We start from the raw sequence: 19665 nt of genomic DNA, 5'->3' as shown, positions 1-19665 counted from the left end.
ATAATTATCAGGTCTCACATAGTAACATATCCAAAAATTATGAAAAACGATAAGGTAAAAAAATAATAATGAAAAAAGAAATTTGTGAAAAAAAAAGTTAAATCACTATATTATGCTTACCACAAAAAGAGATAAGTTGACAGTTCTGTTGCTTACATCACATGACAAACGTAATTCAAAATGTCGAAAAAAAATGTTATTCTTCATCTAAACTTTATTGAAAACTATTTTTCATTAATAATTATTTTTCTACCTTATCATTTTCTGTGATTTTTGGATATGTTACTATTTTCAAAATGACAATTATGTAGGTACCATTTTTTTTTACTTGAAATTCAATATTTTTTGTTATTATAATAGCACCAGAGTTTTGATATAAACATGTTACACACACTTTTAAACCTCTTCTATTTTGTTTTTATGGCCCCAGGCAATGCCGGTTAGCACTGCTAGTATATAATATAGTAGAGTAATAATTGAGTTAACACTAATCTAGCAAATTGGCAAACATGACAAAGCAATGCAATAGTGAAACAATCGGGCACAAAACAACAAATCGTTGTCAGTCGGGTTATAGCAACACATTCAATAAACCTTGAAATAACGAATCCAAATGATAGAGTGTTGTTGTTTGCTTTAGGCAACTACAATAATACTGATAAAACCACAAATGGTCAAAAATATTTTTACAAAATAAGAGTGATCAGTCATGGAATTTGCATGTTCAATATTTGTTTAAAGATTTGATTTCAAATACCGTCTACCTGATGCAATGAAATTATTTGTCAGATCACAAATTGAGTTATCATCATTATTATTATGAAAGTTCTACTTTCGTTATTAAGGATCTTTTTTAATTTCATTTTTTATTTTTTGGTGTTGTTTTGTTTTTTGAGGGAGCTGGTTAAAAAGAAATGCATGTTGTCAGGAAAGTAACTGACACCAATATGACCTTCTATTGGGGGGGCCCCGGCCATTTCAGAGATGCAGTGGAGGATTAGGAGCCGAAACTGTGAAGTGGTTCCTCCTGATGATCATGGTACTGGATCCGATTGCGGAGCTGTCAGTTGCTGTGCATTGTGAGCAGTGTGTACAAATTATATATCATCCATTTTATTTTTTTTAGTAAGATATTAAATACTCTAAACGCGAAAAAATAATTCACTTCTACTATAGTATTTTTCATTGTTTCTTTCAGAGTCGGTATGTAGGATATTACCAAAAGCTGAAAAAAGATTTTGCTGGAAAAGTACTCCCTCAAATAAAATTACGCATTGTTTCGATAAAAATAACCGCAATTAAAGGTAATGTGAATATGTTTTTTTTTTTTTTTTAACTCATCCATATAAAATGGTGCTCTGAACAAAAACAAATCGTTTTTTTATTTGCTATAAAAAAAATATATATTATTTTTAAAAATAATCCAGTTTTGGAGATGGATAGTTTTTTTTTTACATAGACATAACCACTTATCAAGGCCCAGAGACCACTCGAGGATAAGGGTTAAGAGTGTACAATAGTCAATTGGACAATATAGTAATTGTTAGTAATGGAAATTCGGTGAATTTGTTAATTTAAGTGGAACAGCTCATCAAGAACTTGTTTGCATTGGAAGACAACCATACTGTAGTCAGCTGGAAAGCAGAAAAATGGAAGACAATTCCACAGGCGTGCAGGTCTAAGAAAGAAGCTTTGTTCATGGAATCTACATGTAGGTTTAGGCACAGATAAAGAGTGGGGGAATTATTGATAGTGTTTTCAGCTAGACGAGTGTTTCTTGTAAAGTTTGGCAAGAGGGAGGACCATAGATTGAAGCTCAGTCGAGCACTTGCCATGAAAATAACAATAAAGCAGAGACAAACTCGCAACAGCTTCAATAGGCATAAAGCCTTTGACCATCATTTGTGCATTTCCATTATAAACAAATAGTTTTTTTTTTTTTCATTTTTAAATTTAATTAAAAAAATGTTACTTGAATATTATAAAAGATGATTTAAAAATAAAATGTCACCCACTTATCTTTATATTAATACCATAGTACTTTTAACATACATATGTGCGCACGTGTGTCACGGTTTTCAGATTATAAATTATTCGATCAAGTGATCCTATTTATTAAAAAGGTGGATAGAAAGTGATAACAAACTTCAAACATTAAATAAGTATATAGATACACTAATTTAATGTTTATAGTATGTTATCATCTTATCCCCCTTTTTAATAAATAGGATCTCCTGATCACCGAAGACACAATGTCCCAAAAAAAAAAAATTTAATTAAAAAAAAAAAATTGTCACTTTTGGGCCGTATGTGAAAGTAAAATATACCTTCTTGATCTTCTGGCTAGGATCCAAGGGTAGTCTCTGTTCCATCTAAAGATGGTATAATGATATTGTGGGGTTTCCGTTCATGGGAGGCGTCCATACAATGGAAATATGTTACAAACTCCTATCAGTATATTGGAGGTAAACCGTAATAACCAGATACATTCTGACACTACATTAACCAGATTACTTAGATATATACTTTTACAGTTTTAACAAAACGGTGACAATAATATTGCAGAGTCACCATTCACACTGAACGTCCACAGAATGCCCAGTAGCAATATCTTACATATAAAAGGTGCCGCTGTGGAATTTCCACAGGTCTCGCTAGTTTAAGTAAGTTTACTTACAATAGCTTTAGCTTTATTTACTTGAGTGTGTCTTCAGTCACAGGCAATTGTTTATTACCTTCTCAAGAGTAAGGATATTACCAGATGCCATAGTTGAATTGATGAAAATGAACAAATTAAGAATTAAAAAAAAAAAAAACTCACACAAAAAAATAGTGTGCAAAATGAAAACATGCAATTTCTTTGAAAATAATAAAAACAAAATGTCGCTCATGAAATTGTTGTTTTTTTTAATTCAATTTAATATTATATAATCAATTCTTAATACTGCAATATTTTAAGTTATAAATTTATTATATTTTTTATTAGAATATCTTGTCTTTTTCTTTTCCAGTTTCAACAACTAGTCGTTTTACTTTTCTAAGCTTAATCTTAACCATATTACTTTTCATGCTCGCATTTTTCTATGTAATCCATGACTTTTCCAAGCTTTGCTTTGAAATAATATTTTCTATTTTGTGTTCAATATCATACGCATTGTCAACAATCCATAAAAAATTCTTCCCAACTTCTTAAATTGACTAAATAAAAAAAATCAAATGAGACGTAATTAAGTAAATAAATAGAAAGAAGGGGAAAAAAATAGAGAAATAGAATTTAAATGGCAACATTGTCAGCGAAATATTAGCAGCCCTAACATGGCAATTCTTTCTATATAACCCAAATAAGATGGCATGCAAGCGACATTCTCACTATGATTAATGAAGGTGTTGACGATGAAAAAGTTGCTATGGTAACCAACAGACAATCAGAAGAAACCATCTCTCATGTTACTTACTAATTCTGAGGACTTTTGAACACCAATAATTTTATTATAACTTTTGTTTTAATAAACGAAAACTTAAAATTTTTTATTTCAAATCATAGCTGAGAAGGTGACGTATGCACTGTAAAACTTGTTCGAAATTTGGTCACAAAATGAATCAGCGGTGAAGCTTTTAAGCATTTCTAAATGAGTAAAACTAACATGTAACCATATATTCAAACACAGTAGTGTTTGAATATATATATATATATATATATATATATATACACACACACTCATTTTTTTTATTTTTGTCTTATCTGATAAGATTCTTTTGCTCATGATTAAAAAAAAAAAAATGGCACTTGTGCATTACTAGGACGGAATCACTTTTTTGTTTTCAGTTGGAACATGGGGAGAGTGCATAACAGGGATAGGCAAATGCAATTTCAGAACTGAACCGAAAATAAATGCGTGTTTTTTTTGTTAATGTGCATTTTTTTGTTGTTGTTGAGAAAGTTTTCTTAAATAAATATAAGAAACTTACAATAACATAAAATAGTTTTTTTTTTTTTTTTAAATTTTCTTTATTTTTAATAAAACATGAACGTAAAGTTTTTGCAACACATTTCTGGAAGTAAAATAGAAAAAAAAACTATTTTATGTTATTAGAAGTTTCTTATATTTATTTGAGAAAAACTTCAACAAAAAAGCAAATAAAAACATGCTTTTATTTTTCAATTGTCTGCCTCGGCTATGCACTCTCTCCATGTCTCAACTGAAAACCAAAAAAAGTGAATCCGTTCAAGTAGTGCACAAGTGCCAAAAGAAAATTATATTTAAGATTGTTAACCACAGAATCTGAAAATTAAGCAAAAATAATTAGATGAAGTTAAAGTTATTTTTTCTTTTGATTTCTCTTTGCAAGAGAGGCACTATTTTTTGTTTTTTGTCTTTCAATAATTTGACACGTACATTATTATTTTGTCTGTTTAGGTGTTGGTAATGGAGATGGCAGTGACTTAAGTATGGAAATTCGTGCTGAAGGTATTCTTATATACGAATGTCATTTAGGAGCAAGCATAAATTGTCAGGTGAGTTCAATGAGATATTTTGTGAGAAAATGTATTCAGCATATAAGGATTATATATATATATATTTTAAGCAAATTTATTTATATAAATAACTAGCAGGACATATGTCTTGGCATTCATTCGGGGGAATATAAGTAAATAATTTAACTTTAAATAAGTATCCACAAAAAAATAAATTAAAAAATAAATTACTTATGTAAATTTAACACCCACTTCTAGTGATAGGGAGGCGTTAAATACATTTTTTTTTTCAATATTTTAGACAAATTTGTGTTAACTAACGTTATATTTATATATATTTGGGGGGGGGGAGTCTTTTCCTACAATAAAATAAAGTGCAAAAATAAGATATTAGAATACATTTCTCCTTCCACCATACTTCACTTTTTGTGTGTGTGTGGGGGGGGATTGGGGTGGTGGTATGATACATTTTTTGGTGCTTTTTAGTAATAGGTATCCATAAATTTTCAATCATGTGTCTAGGCATTGATCAGGGGGAATGTAAAAAAATAATTTAACTTTAAAAAAATATACAGAAAAAAGAAATTAAAAAACATATAATTAATATTCACTTCTGTTCTATGGCTCCATATCACAGTATAGTAGAACAGATTTTTTTTTCAATATTTTAGAGAAATGTGTGTTAAGATTATATTTTATTTATTTATTTTTTGCTGAAGTTTTTCTTTTCCTGTAATACAATAAAGTGCAGAAATAATTAATATTTTAGAATACATTTCTCCCCCACCCTACTTCACTTTTTGTGTGAGTGTGTGGTTGAGGTTTCCACAACACAAACCAGCTTAAACCAGTTTACAAACTAAAACTAAGTTTAGAGTTAGGTTAGGGTAAAAAAAAAAAAATAAAAACAAAGTTTGGTCCATATTATGTAGATTGTTTGAAGTTCATTAACAAACGTTATTGTCACTTAGCTAAACACTGGAATTTTCCATGATATTGATTTCTTTTTTTTTTCTTTTTTTTTTTTCTTTTTTTTTTTTTGTATCAAGTTGTTGATTTAAAGAATTAAAAAAATTGAAAATTTTGAAAAGTAAAACTCCCCTCCCCATTCATATTTAAAACAACAAAAAATTGGTTGAGTAAACAAAAAAAAAAATGCCACCACCTCAATTTTCCCATCCCAAAATTGAGAAACCATTTAGTTATTGTAGTAGTAATTCTTCTAATGCACTCACTTCCAAAAGACAGAAAGTTCTGTTTGCTGTCAATACACAGGGGGTAGGAGAGAAAGAAGAAGAAGTGGTAGGCATGGTTGGTTTTATGGGAAAGAGGGCGAGACTAACCACGAGAATTCCCAAAATTTGAGAGGAATAAAAGACCAAACTTGGACGGATAGGCGACAGTGCTTTTGCTAAAGCAGAGAAAACTGTGAGAGGAGAGGAAAGTCTCCCCTTAAAGAAAGTTCCAGCTAAAAGTAAGAAAGAGAGGCTGAAGGAGCCAGCAGTTTTCAGGTATACATCTTAATTTACTGCTAACTGTGCTAAAAGTGGGTGCTCATTTTATGTTTAATTTATATAGGAAAGTGATTTCCCACCTTCAAAGATAAAATATTTTTTTTATTTCCATTTTTGCAGATTTTTTTTTTTTTTTTTTTTTTTAAAGTAGAATTTGGAGTAAGGGATATTACTCGCAATTCTCAATGTATAAAAACAGAATTTGGCAGTTTCAAGGCTTTTAAATTCTACAAATGTGGCAACGAACCTCTGTGTTAAATATACCACGGTAATTTAAAGTATGGAACAGGATTGGCACTATCAGTGAGTTGATAAAAGCATGCCCATTCTAGAAGTCTGCTGATTCCAAAACAGAAGAATTTGGCGCTAGCATATGTAATGTCAGTCTCAAGGAGCTGGCATTAAGGTCTAAGCAAATCACCAATGGTTTCATAGAAAATTAAAAAGTACAAAATAAGTATAAAAGACATTTTATATATATATATATATATATATATATATATATATATATACAGTGATGATCATATTTATTGGCACGGTAAAATAAAAGTTAAATTTTGTCTAATAAATTCTAAAAAAGGGATTACATTAAAGAAAACAACAAAGTACATTATGTATTTTTAACTGGCCTTTCTGATGCAGCAATCGGATTTTAGAAAAAATAAATAACAAAGGAACAACAAACATAATTGCAAAAAACCCTTGTTCAAAATTATTGGCACGGCTTTGTTTTTCTTTTAGTATCAGTATAATATCAATCAATTTCCGGTTTACGTGCTTTCTGAACTTTTTTATAGCCATATTATGCTTGTTTAACGCTAATTCAGTGAATAATTTTTTTCAGATAATTTTTAGATAGCGATTTATTTAAACTATTATAAGTGACTAAATTATAATTTTCAATCGCCATGGTTAAAACTAAGGAACACAGCGAAGACGTCAGGAAGCTTGTTGTAGCATGCCATACCAATGGGGAGGGCTATGATAAGATTTCAAAGAAGCTAAACCTTCCCAAATCCACTGTTAGAGCCATAATAAACAAGTTCAAATCGCAAGGCCACATTATGAGTTTAGAGGGTAGAGGGAGAAAAAGGATTCTTTCCCTAAGAGATGAACGGAAAATTGTTCGACAAGTAAAACAAAACCCAAGGATCTCTGTTGGGGAGATTGTTGATGAACAGAGCACCTCTGGAGTGAATGTATCTCGACATACAGTTGGTAGAGTTTTGAAGAGAGCTGGTTTAAAAGCATGTCGTCCGAGAAAGACTCCCTTATTGAAGCCTATGCACCTGAAAGCAAGGCTAGCCTTTGCAAAACGTCATATTGATAAAGCTGTTGCATTCTGGAAACGTTTTCTATGGACTGACGAAACGAAAATAGTTATTTGGCCATAATAAAGTGTCTTATATTTACAGAAAATCTGGCGAAGCTTTCCTGCCTAAGAACACCATACCCACAGTGAAGCACGGTGGAGGCAGTTTGATGTTTTGGGGATCCTTTGCTGCCTCTGGACCAGGGCGACTTGTTAAGGTCACAGGTAGCATAAAAAAGGAAGATTATGTTAAAATATTGGATGAAAACCTGAAAGACTCTGCTAAAGAGCTCTCACTTGGTCGTCGTTGGTGGTTCATGCAAGATAATGACCCAAAGCATTCGGCTAAACTGACTAAGAAATGGCTTGAGGACAATCATATTAATGTTTTGGAGTGGCCATCACAAAGCCCAGACCTTAATCCAATTGAAAATTTATGGAGAACATTAAAATTGAGGGTAATGCAAAGGAAGCCTAAGAATCTTATTCAATTGGAGGATCATTGTCAGGAAGAGTGGGCTAAAATTACTACTGAAGAGTGCAACAACTTGGTTGTAAACTATGAAAAGCGACTGAGGAAGGTAATCAAGGCCAAAGGCTATACAATTGATTATTAAATAAATCGTGCCAATAATTTTGAACAAGGGTTTTTTGCAATTATGTTTGTTGTTCCTTTGTTATTTATTTTTTCTAAAATCCGATTGCTGCATCGGAAAGGCCAGTTAAAAATACATAATATACTTTGTTATTTTCTTTAATTTAATCCCTTTTTTAGAATTTATTAGACAAAATTTAACTTATTTTACCGTGCCAATAAATATGATCATCACTGTATATATATATATATATATATATATATATATATATATATATATATATATATATATTTAATATTAATAATTATTTTATACCTACAGACGCCAGTGTTTCATGCTTTTGCAATCATCAGTGCAGGAAGTGACAATTCTTACTGGTCAGGAGATTCAAACCCTGCTACAAAGTCACCTTTGACTTCATTTGCTAGGACGTTATCTTCGGGCCAGCATCAATTGCCATGAGAATTAGGGAAAATTTAACACTTATAAATACTAAATGCAGGCACAACAGTAAAGAGTGTTCAAACGAGAGGAAGTCGTGAACATTGCATAACACTATTTTATTGCCATTTTGTTCTTTATTTCTCAAACAGGGCTCAACTTTAGTAATCCTAAATATATATTATTTTTATAGACACAAGTGTTTCATGCTTTCACAATCATCAGTGACAATCAGGCATTGTGTGCAGAAATATAAAAGAATGATTTAACTGTAAAATAAATTTTACTATGACTTCTTTGTTTGAGAGAGTTAGGTATGCTGGAATTAATGTAAAAAATGATGAAATTAAATGTAACTGATTGATAATTTCAGAAAACATACTTAAATTCTATATGGCACTTGTTTTTAATGATCTATTGTATCTGGAAGCAGATGGAAAAATCATATGTCATTATACCAAAAAGGTGCAAGGGAGCTCTACTGTTTTGTTTATTTTGGAGTTGAATTTTCTTATTAATAGTGACTTCTTAATTCTGAGATTACCTGAATCCTTTTCAGTAGCTAATATTTCTACTCATATATTTTTAGTGATATGTTTCTGGAATGAAGCTGCCTTGGTTATTATGTGTTGTTTTATGCATATATGCAATAGTTTAATTCTACTACTAATGGAGAACTCCTTGCATATCACACATTGTATTTTGTATTTATTATTACAGAACTAATTATCTATTGATTTTACCTATATAGAGTACTGATTTCAAAAGTAAAAAAAAAAAAAATGACTTGGGTGCCATCAGCTAAAATTGAAACCAAAGCATTTAGCGCTTTAGCCATCTTTCCTACCATTTGAGCTAACTCTACAGATAGATAAGAAAGTTTTAAAATTAAATCACTTTTAGCTATGATTAGTTTTATGTATGCACAAACTAATACAAATATGTCGGCAAGTTAAAATGAACATTTTTGCATTTCAACTTGCCGATATATGTCTGTACACATTTTTCATCCATCCAAACAAAGATTTTACTCATAAACCATCCTTGGTCTATGATTACTATTTACTATTAATTTCAGTGTTGTGACCTGTATTTTAAGAAGTTATCAGTCAAATATTTACACACAGACACACATACATACATACATCTACTGTTTTATTTATATAGAAATAATTTTAAAATATACTCATAGAAGAATAAAAATAAATCTTTTGGCTTTAGTAAATTTAATGTTACTACAAATTTCGTATTTCTCGATATTTTTAATTTGAAATTCACTATAAATATATATATATATATATATATATATATATATATATATATATATATATGTACATATTTTTTAAAAAGTTATAGGTGGAAGTTTCTCGAGAGCTCTTTCGGCTATCATCTCGTCAGGAGAAAATCGATAGCAACCTAAATAATATTGTGTCAAAAATAAAGAGTTCTAATGGGGAACTTATTAAATGTGCCAAAAGTACAGGGACACTAATTAAATTTATTTACATTTAAAAACGATTAAAATATTGGCACAACGAGGGAGAAAAAAAAAAAAAAAAAAAAAAAGCGGAAGAAAAAATTCAAAGTTCCCCGAAGAGAAACAACCTTCTTTGTGCCGGCAAAAAGAAAACTTTGAATTTTTTCTCCCGCTTTTTTTAAAACTATATATAAATTCTGTACCTCTAAACATTTATATATATATATACATATACATATAATTTCAAGACATGATTTGTATTCATGGTTTCAGGAGTTGACTATGTTATGCAATTTGTCATAAACAATAGCCGCATTCCTTTGACCATCTTTGATATTTAATCATTGTTTTTATTTTGTTTGTGTCTCTTGCTAGGTGATAAATTATACAGACAGTGACAGCATTGTCATCAACCTTCAGAACAGTCCTGCTTTGGTCGGTGATGTTAAAATAAAGTTTAATTCTTCAAGTGTGAGTATTTTCTAAATGTACATAAAAGTTTTTATTTCAGATCAAGATATATTAGTTAAAGATAGAAGAATAAAAAAAAAAAATATCAAAAAGAAAATGTCTGCAATATATATTTTTTTAAAATTCAGTTTTTATACATGTTCAAAAGTGTTTGTGGATATATCAAAAACATCAGAAAGTTTGACCCTATGTGTTGTTAGCTTGGCAGGCTGAAGCCTTCCCTCGAATAATGTCAATGGAGAGGCACTCAAGTAATCAAGTTCATTCACGATGATTCTTTCCCAATATGGTGAGAGATTGATAGAGCCAGGTGATTAAGGAAATCTCAAATGGCAGGATAAATGGCTAGTTACTTATAGTGAACTGTTAAAACCGCTCAATGCACTTTGTGTCTAACTCGAACACACAGACACAAAGCAAGCTATGTAAGGTGGCACACACCCACGCAGAAAAAGATCATCAGGCATACGACACAATGACATGATCTGACCTTCAGTTCTGGTGACACTTAACCCTAGTCTTCCGTTTATTTCCCTTCTTCTCTCTCGCCTGCGCATCAAGCTGGTCACATGTAAAGATTTGCATGCTCTATGACAATACACTCGGAGAGCAACAAACAGACTTATAAAGTAAGGCAATCTGATCCTTCATAGACTTTAATATCGACCAAGAACAATCGAACATAATGAATTATCAAGAACGATCAATTATTCCTGAAATACAGCAATGCTAACGAACTTTAATAAGACTTGGTACACACAACAAACCTTTCATATTAGGTATTACACCACACGCAAATGTTCTTATGTTATTTATACTCCGTTTGTAAATAAATTTCTTGTATAGCTGTAACTCGGTATTTGGTTTTAACTAATCAAGATCAGAGTTTTGAACACATTTTTTTATTCTTTACAGATCGGTATGCTCAATCTCAACAACTTTTAACGCATCACAAACCAAACTTCTATCTTTTCACCACCAATGCTCTAATCTTTACTTGGCTTCAAGTGAAATGAACAGCTTATGTTTGGAGAAAGTATCTTGCTTTGACAAATTTTTTTTCGACTGATCTGAAATGGAAGACCTCCATCAGATCTATTGCTGAAATCGCTGAAAAAATTAATCATTCTATCACGCTAGAAATTATTTCACTTCTGACGTAATCGTCTACCTGTACCAGAGCAAAATCTATCCTAAGATAGAGTGCTGTTGTCAGATCTGGGGTGGAGTTGCTAAGAGTACCCTTTCCTGCCTTTATAAAATACAAAACTGTCTTTAAAATCTAGTGGGCCAAGACCTTTTTGCTTTCCTACTTCCTCTTTTCTCACAGAAAAGATGTTGCAAATCTAACTCTGCTCTGTAGTTAATTTTATAGGAGGTGCTCGACTGAGTTGCAATCTATGGTCCCCTATAAAACATTCACAACAAATATTTGCCTAGCTACCATGACTGTCAACAATATCCCTCGCTCTCTACCTGTACCTAGAACTAAATTTACTGAGAGTTTCCTCCTAGAACTGTCTGCGAAACACAATACTGTGGGGCTGCTTTCCACCTGACTATGAGATAGTGTTTTTTAAGTCTAATGTAAATTAGTTTTTGTTGAACTGTCCTCTTAAATATTTAAGCCATACCCAAGTTCCACCATTACTGATCATCACCGTGTTTAACTCTCAGCCTAAGTGTGGTTTCTAGGCTTTGATATGTAGTACCCTCCCCCCATCTCCAAACTGATCATATTTGGATTACTTGTAACCCTCCATTGATGCTGTTACATGACGAAAGTTTGTTGCCAATTATGTTATTGATGATTTGGTTCAGATATTCTGTTTTATGTTTTTTTTTTTATCTCAAGCAAAACAAGAACAGATGCATTCTTGTGATGAATCCATCTTATGGTGAGATCTTGGGATGAAAATGCGATTTCAAACAAAAGTGTGACCAGTTGACAGCCATAAAATCTGTTAGAGATATTTGGAAACATCTTAAAAAGATTTCAATTTGTACTTTTTATTTTGTGTTCCAATTCAAATGGCTAATCATTGATAACGAAAGGGAGGATAAGGCAATTTACAATGAAAATCTTGGATCAAAATTCAACAGCATCAATCCACTTTTTATTCTTTTTTTTTTATCTTGTCTAATGATATGATACTTTGTATGTTGTCTGAATTTATCAGGGACAAAACCTTTGTTTGCTATTTGTTAACATATAAAAACATGATTAACAAACATTAATTATATTTAATTTGATGATAAATTGATTTAATTTTTGGGTTAATTACATTGTGTGCAATTTTAGTCTTCATCATTTTCTTTTCAGAAAAGGCTGCCAAAAGGCTATGACCAGTGTCCATTTTATTTTTGGTTTCACACTTCATTTATTGAAGACCACAAGTAAGTAAAAGTCCATCTCTTTGAAGTGAAAAAAAAAAAAAAAAAAAAAAAAAAAAAGATTCATTAATACAAGTTCGAATTGTGAATTCCTTGGGACGTCTATCCAGTCAAGGCTGACAGAACAAGAGAATGCTACACTCGTGAATTAAATAAAAGTTTCTGTGTTGATTCCCAACTTCCACAAGCTATACCTAAAGAAGGTCGAAGGTCACATAGACCAAAATGTGAAAATAACACTCAAAATGAGAAAACTAGTTCAAATAATACAAAATCTATAATTTGTTCAACAATGTTTTTTTATAACTAAAAATAATGTCATAATTTGGAATCACCATTTGCCATTTTTCTGGTTGGTGTAGGATTCCACCGGAAAAAAAAAAATGAAACCATAATCATTAACTACATATTTTTTAATGAAAATTGTAAGGATTAAATTTTTAGTGCAAATCTTTGCATTGTTCATCTCTAATTTAAATGCAATTCTATGGAGATATTTTCATTACCAATTTCAGATAATTAAAGACCACAAGTAAAAGTACATCTCTTTGAAGTAAAAAAAAAAAAAAAAATTGTTATTGCAATGGTGAACCGAGGCAAATTGGATTTAAATTTGAATAATTTGCAAATATTTTTTTTTATAAAAATGAAAGATAGTTATAATAATTTTATTTAATTTTAAAAATATGTAATGTCATTTACTATAATTTCCTCAGCAATTGTTTCACATTGTCTACAAAGGAAAATACCGAAATTTCTTTAATTAAGCAATAACAATTGCTATGATCATTATTCATTTATTTCTCTTGGATCAATTAAGAAAAAAGTGTGTGTGTATATATATATATATATATATATATAGGTCACAAATGTGCTTTAATTCGCCAGAAATACTTTTTGTTTTCATTTTCAGAAGAGTGACACTAGTGAAAAGAGAAAAAAATCCAAAAGTAAAGTTTTTTTTCCAAGCAAACTTTTCTGTTCAATAAAGTAAGAAAATAACACAAAAAAATTACTTATCAGAATATTTATTGAATTGATTTGAATTAAAAAAAAAAAATGATGTAAAATGCAGTAATTAAATAGGAATATTTTTAGCGTGAGTGTGTGTGTGTGTGTGTGTGTGTTTTTAATATATTTCTTTAATAAAATAAAAGTTAATATCTATTTTGATGATTTTTTTAAATTTAGCAATAATACTTCAAAATAAATCATTTTTAAATTTACAAATAAAATGTAACAATCTATATTTCAAAATAATTAATTTTAAAATAAATATTTTTTTTTATAAATATTATAAAACGGATGGAATGTATTATTTTATGTAACTTTTTATTTTGAAAAACATATTTTATTCTTAAGATATTTATTTTAATATCTTAGAACATTTAGAAAAAAATTTGTATTGTCTTCCCTTTTTGCTAGTATTAATCTTCTGGAAATGAAAACAAAAAATATGCCCCCCCCCCTCAATTATTACTAGCTATATATATTCTTTCTCACTTTCTTTTTAATTTATCCCTGTCTGTATCTTCTGGATAATTTTGCTTTAAATGGTTCTTTCATTATTGTCTGCAGGTTGTATCTTTCACGAGTTGAAATAGACAATCCCCACAGAGAAAAATACTGGAATTATTACAGAGAAAATTTTTCCATTTGTGTCGTTTTTGAAGATGTCATCGATTGAGGTTTGTTTTATTTAATTAATTTTTTTTTAATACCATTTAATCATTATTTTCACCTCTTGTGGTTAAAAATACTGTTTCATCAGTAGATGATTTCAAAAGCATTTATCCATAACAAATTATATTCAATCAAATCACATTAGATAAAAGGTATTTTACATATGATTAACCAAAATAGATGCACTTTTGTGTCCTCTTTGATATATATATATATATATATATATATATATACTCCCAACTAACATCAAGATCCAACCTGTTCTCTGTTGAGGTCCATAGATGATGGAAAGTCTTCTACTCTAATAGTTTCTTCCATTGTACTGATAGACTTTGTAATTCCCTCCCTGTTTCTTGCTTCTTTGATTATACTAACCTGCAATGGTTTAAATATACTGTGAATTGATATCCCATTGCTCAACTCCCCACAGTCCCCGGTTAGACATGTTCCTAAATAGCAAGTGGCAATATGACTTGTTTTGGAGTGAAAAAAGTTTTTAAAAAATGTTTGTTCAATTTATTGAATAACATACAGAAAATGTTCAAATAATTGGAAAAATCAGTTGAAAGTGATCTGATGAAGATTATTCAGAATAAACATAATCTTATACAATTCAAAATTGGATCAAGATGCAGAAAATATGCAAATGAAATTTTTGAAAATTATATTTCAAAATTTGGATGACTACTTTGACCATCACGTCATGTGCACATAAATCATGCTTAAAGAATCAGTTTTAATCCAATCCTGTTATTTAACAAATAACGAATGTTAAAAGTGGAATTCAAAAGATTATTGCTGTAAAGTAATTGCCAACCATTTTCATTGTTGAAGGCAGTGTGATACTATAAAATGGCCCTGAGGTGGGCTTGAGCCACTAAGTGCTGAGAGGGGGAGGGAATAGACAAAGGGATAGGAAATGGCTTAGAATAAACAAAGAAATCAGAAATATCCTACAATCAACAATAGATAGGAAGTAGCAAACAATAACAATAGAAACCTACTGATAAGACAGGGAAGGGCATCTTCCGGTGGCCAGTGTGGGGTGGGCAACCTGAGATATCAACATAGAGGGGACAGTAGTTGACAACTAGATGCCCTTGACGGCGGATGGGAGTTGATAACAACAACAGTTGGACAGTTTTTTTGAGTTGACTGAATCAGAAATAGACGAATTGCGACTGACAGACGAACGTAACATTGATAGAACAGGGGGAAGACACACACACACACACTCATAAGTCAATTATATGTGAAACACTGGCGTTTGTGTTTTTCCTTTCTTTATTCCATGACTTATCATATTTCTACTTTTGTGAAACCGCGTGTGTGTTCCCATCGATAGTTGCCAGCGAGAAAATGACGATGCAGCCATAAGAGGAATAGTCAAATGAAAAATCCACGATACATGACGTTGGGAGTCGCCGTTCTGTCGGGGGGGGGGCGCACGTCTGGTTACAGCAACAATGCTGTTATTTTGCCCTTTTCTTGACAAATTGAAGTCGGTGATTGGCAACCATTAAATGGAATGAACAAAAAAAAAGAAAAGAAACAAATGTAAATAGTCCTCCAGGATAATCCCAGTTTACGTATTTATTTTCTTCTGATCAATTTAAACTCTTCAAGTTTTGTTGAAAAGTTTTTTTCCATAAAAAATCATTGCAAAGATCACATTGTCCGATGCTTTGGTGGAACATAAAATTAATTTATATTAATCATGAAGTTGCTTTGAACATAAAACATTTTTTTTTACGGAAAGTGCTCCAGACAAGGCATGAAGCTGCTTGGTGTAGGGAGCTAAAAAAATACGTCATGGTCAAGAAGATGCAAATAATAAGTGTTAGATGGAATAGATTGTGAATCAGAAAACAGCAATTTTTCCATCTTTGTCAGAAAGATTGCTGATGGAATGTGAGGACTAAAGGACAAAATAATGGAGGCCAGAGTTACGCAACTTCCAAACGTAAACCGAAGATCCACTTTTTGCTCTCTATATTATTTTCTTATTATTGAACATGTCTTTTAGTGTTTGTCTGAGCTCCAATCTGTGCCCCCCCCCCTTTGCCAAACTTTCACAAAAAAGACTCATCTAGTTGAAACCACTATCAACAACTTTCCCCACTCTTTATCTGTGCCTAAACGTGGATTCCATTAACAAAGATTTTCTCTTAGAACTGCCCCCCCCCTCTGTAGAATTCTGTTCCGTTTGTCTGCTTTCCAGCTGACTACAATATGGTTGTCTTCAAGTCACATGTAAACAAGTTTTTGATAAGCCATCCCCTTAAGTAATCCAATTTACCAAATTTCCACTACTAACGATGACTATGATATTGTCCCATTGATTACCATATACTCATTAACCCTTATCCTTGAATGGCCTCCGGACCTTGATAAGAGGTGACTCCTTTGTAAAAAATACAAATATTTTGTTATATGCAAAATTATTGGGTCTTTGTAGATTTTCGATCTTGAATAAGTCACCTAATTGATAAAAGAAATGTTTGTTTTTCATTCTTATATACTTGGAATTTTTTTGTTGTAATGAAAGAAACCAAAATTTAAATCTTCATCTCCTCAAATATGCAAACTATACAACATAATCTTAAGGTACTTCTCGTTAGATCACCAAAGTTAAATTATATTGATCCTAGTTATTAACAGATGGTTGGATGTTTGGGAATACTAGGTGATGTACATGGGAAGACGGCAACATTACTCTGCAAATAATTAACATTATCTCACCTGGGCGGGATATACATGCAACTGAGAATCGCTTGTGATTTTGAAATAGAAATTTCCTCTAAAAAAGGAAACGAGTTGAATTTATCCCCAATGCAACATGCATCAGGACCCGGACAAATGTTCAAACTGGTTTACATTAATGAAACTTTTTCTTTTTTTATTCAATTTTCGCCCCAAACAAGGCACAGTGCCACTTTGAAGTAGGGGGCTACTATCGGGGACATAAGTTGCAGGGGTATTATGAAGGGAGATGTCTGTTCACATTACACTTGAACTTCTGCATGTCAGTACAATTGGGAAAGCAGAATCTGGGAAGGAAGTTCCAAAGTCTGGCAATTCTGGGGAAGAAACTATTGGAGTAGAAAGCCTTCTTGCATCTAGGGATCTCTACTGTGAAGGGGTGGGATTTAGCTGCTTGTCGGGTTTGTCGAGGTGTTCACGTCAAGGGGGTACAACTGCTTATAGTTTGTTAGAGCATTTACCATTAAAGTACTTGTAGAACAGGCAGAGGGATGCAATATTTCGTCGATGGGACAGAGGCTGAAGCCTAAATGACAGTTCAGAACCTATCAGGTTGGCGACTATTTTTAACCCTGTGAGAGACAGGTAGCAGATGCACCAGCCCAAACGTGACAACAGTACTTTATACATGGGCGAATGGTGACTCTATAGAGGTACAAGATACTTTCAGGCGTAAGTAGTTTTCCAGCACGGTAGAGAGAGCCCATCTTCTTCACAGCAGCCTTGGCTATGCTCTCAATGTATCTATTCCAGTTCATGTTCCCTGTAAATGTTAGGCCGAGGAGTTTAAAGGAAGTACTTTTGGGTAATATGTTCTTGGCCATTGTTATTGGTTGTAGAGAAGGTTTCCTGTAATTATTGAAGGAAACAAGCTTAGTCTCGGCAGCATTGAATGTGATTATCCATTTTTGTCCCCATTCCACTACAGACTTGAGGTCATCTTCCAGTGTTTCTTCCATTTCCTTAGATATATGTTCATTTGTTTTCCCTTCGTGCCTGTTATAGAGAGTAGTGTCATCAGCAAATATATCAATCTCCCAAACAATTTTATCAGAGAGGTCATTTATGAATATCAGAAATAATAAAGGTCCACCGATACACCCCTGAGGTACTCCTGCATTTATATCATATTGTTTAGATGTATGACCGTCGAGGACAACCTGGATTTTTCTCTTACTTAAGAAGGATTTAATTACATTATGCATTCTTCCAGTGATACTGCATGATCTAATTTTCCTTTGAAGACCATTGTACCATACCCTGTCAAAAGCCTTACATATATCGAGGGCTACCACTCTACCCTCTCCTGTTTTGTCTAGTGAACGGTATATACGTTCAGAGATTACAGTTAGGATATCAGCTGTGGAACGGGTTTGCCTAAATCCATATTGTTTGTCGGTCAGGAGTTTAGCAGCTATTAGGTGTTCGACTAGAGCTTGATTAATTATGGACTCAAATATTTTGGTGAAAAGCAGAAGAAGGCTAATGGGATGATAATTTAATGGGTCAGTTCTTTTGCCATAATTCTTGAAAACTGGTACCACAGAAGTGGTTTTCCAGCAGTTAGGAAAGCAAGATTAGTTAAGGCATTTGTTGTGAAGTTTGGAGAGAACTGGAGCAACCTCAACGGAGCATTTTTTTTAATAGCACAGCCGGAATGAGATCGGGTGCACATGCTTTTGAGGTACCTAGGTATTTTATGATACCATGTACCAGAGAAGGGGTGATTTTTCAACCTCATGATTGTTTGATAGTGAGGGAATCGCTGACTGCCCATTATGTACTATACTGTTGTAGATTTTCCAAAAATCACAGGCTTCTAATTTCTGTGTTTTGATGCATTTTCTGGTGGTTTCAGTGTATTCTGTCTTAGCTGTTGCTATTTCTCTCTTACAATTACTTCTAGCTTCTACATACCTCTGTCTGTTTGAACTGGACTTATGTTGGTTGGATCTGTGGTATACATGCTGCCTTTGAGCAATGGTAGCTGCACAAGTAAACGTAAACCATTGGGGAAAGTGGGGCTTGTTATAGAATTTCCGTGTGGGAGCATGTGCTTCAATTGCAGTTTTGAACCATTCAGTAGTCTCATTTGCTCACTGTTCAGCTGGAAGAGAAAAGATATTTCCCCATGGGGCATCTCTGATGAGATCCCTGATAGCTTCCCAGTCAGCCTTTTTGTAATACCTTGTTGTTTTGAGCAGTGGGTCTTCAGTTTTGGCTCGAGAATTAAGGGCGATTTCTAACATTATCACAACGTGATCAGCATTCCCGAGTTGGCTGTGGGCATTTGTTATACAATCACCGGGAATTGTGGTCAGAAATAGATCTAGAAGTGAGGCATGCTGATCTTGCTGGTCTGGGAAACGTGTCGGAAAAATAACTGTCTGTGATAGGGAATGAGATATAGAAAAGCTATGTGTTATCCTACCAGCTATGCCTGTGTAAGTAGAGAATCTAAGTCAGTTACTGTGGTGGACATGGAAGTCACCAAATACATGTACTTGTGCACTAGTCTCGAGGGAGAGTGTTATATC

At 32.3% G+C, this 19665-nt stretch overlaps 1 protein-coding gene across 5 annotated transcripts in view; it reads left to right on the top strand.

Annotated features, from left to right (window-relative positions):
• The window catches only part of LOC145254166 (phosphatidylinositol 3,4,5-trisphosphate 3-phosphatase TPTE2-like), a 182844-nt gene that overhangs the window by 160862 nt on the left and 2317 nt on the right, over nucleotides 1–19665 (top strand). For all 5 annotated transcript variants that reach the window (XM_080113001.1, XM_080113003.1, XM_080113002.1 and 2 more), the window contains exons 11-15: nucleotides 1199–1304; nucleotides 4419–4516; nucleotides 10193–10288; nucleotides 12612–12685; nucleotides 14261–14370. In XM_080113001.1, coding sequence (XP_079969127.1) covers nucleotides 1199–1304; nucleotides 4419–4516; nucleotides 10193–10288; nucleotides 12612–12685; nucleotides 14261–14369 — 483 coding nt within the window. In that variant the 3' untranslated portion in view covers nucleotide 14370. The remainder of the gene's footprint in view (nucleotides 1–1198; nucleotides 1305–4418; nucleotides 4517–10192; nucleotides 10289–12611; nucleotides 12686–14260; nucleotides 14371–19665) is intronic.

Source organism: Euprymna scolopes, chromosome 3 (assembly GCF_053919585.1).
Source record: "Euprymna scolopes isolate OS-2025 chromosome 3, ASM5391958v1, whole genome shotgun sequence".
Lineage (NCBI taxonomy): Eukaryota > Metazoa > Mollusca > Cephalopoda > Sepiida > Sepiolidae > Euprymna > Euprymna scolopes.
The sequence above is the reverse complement of the archived record's forward strand: the minus strand, read 5'-3'. Positions and strand labels throughout refer to the sequence as shown.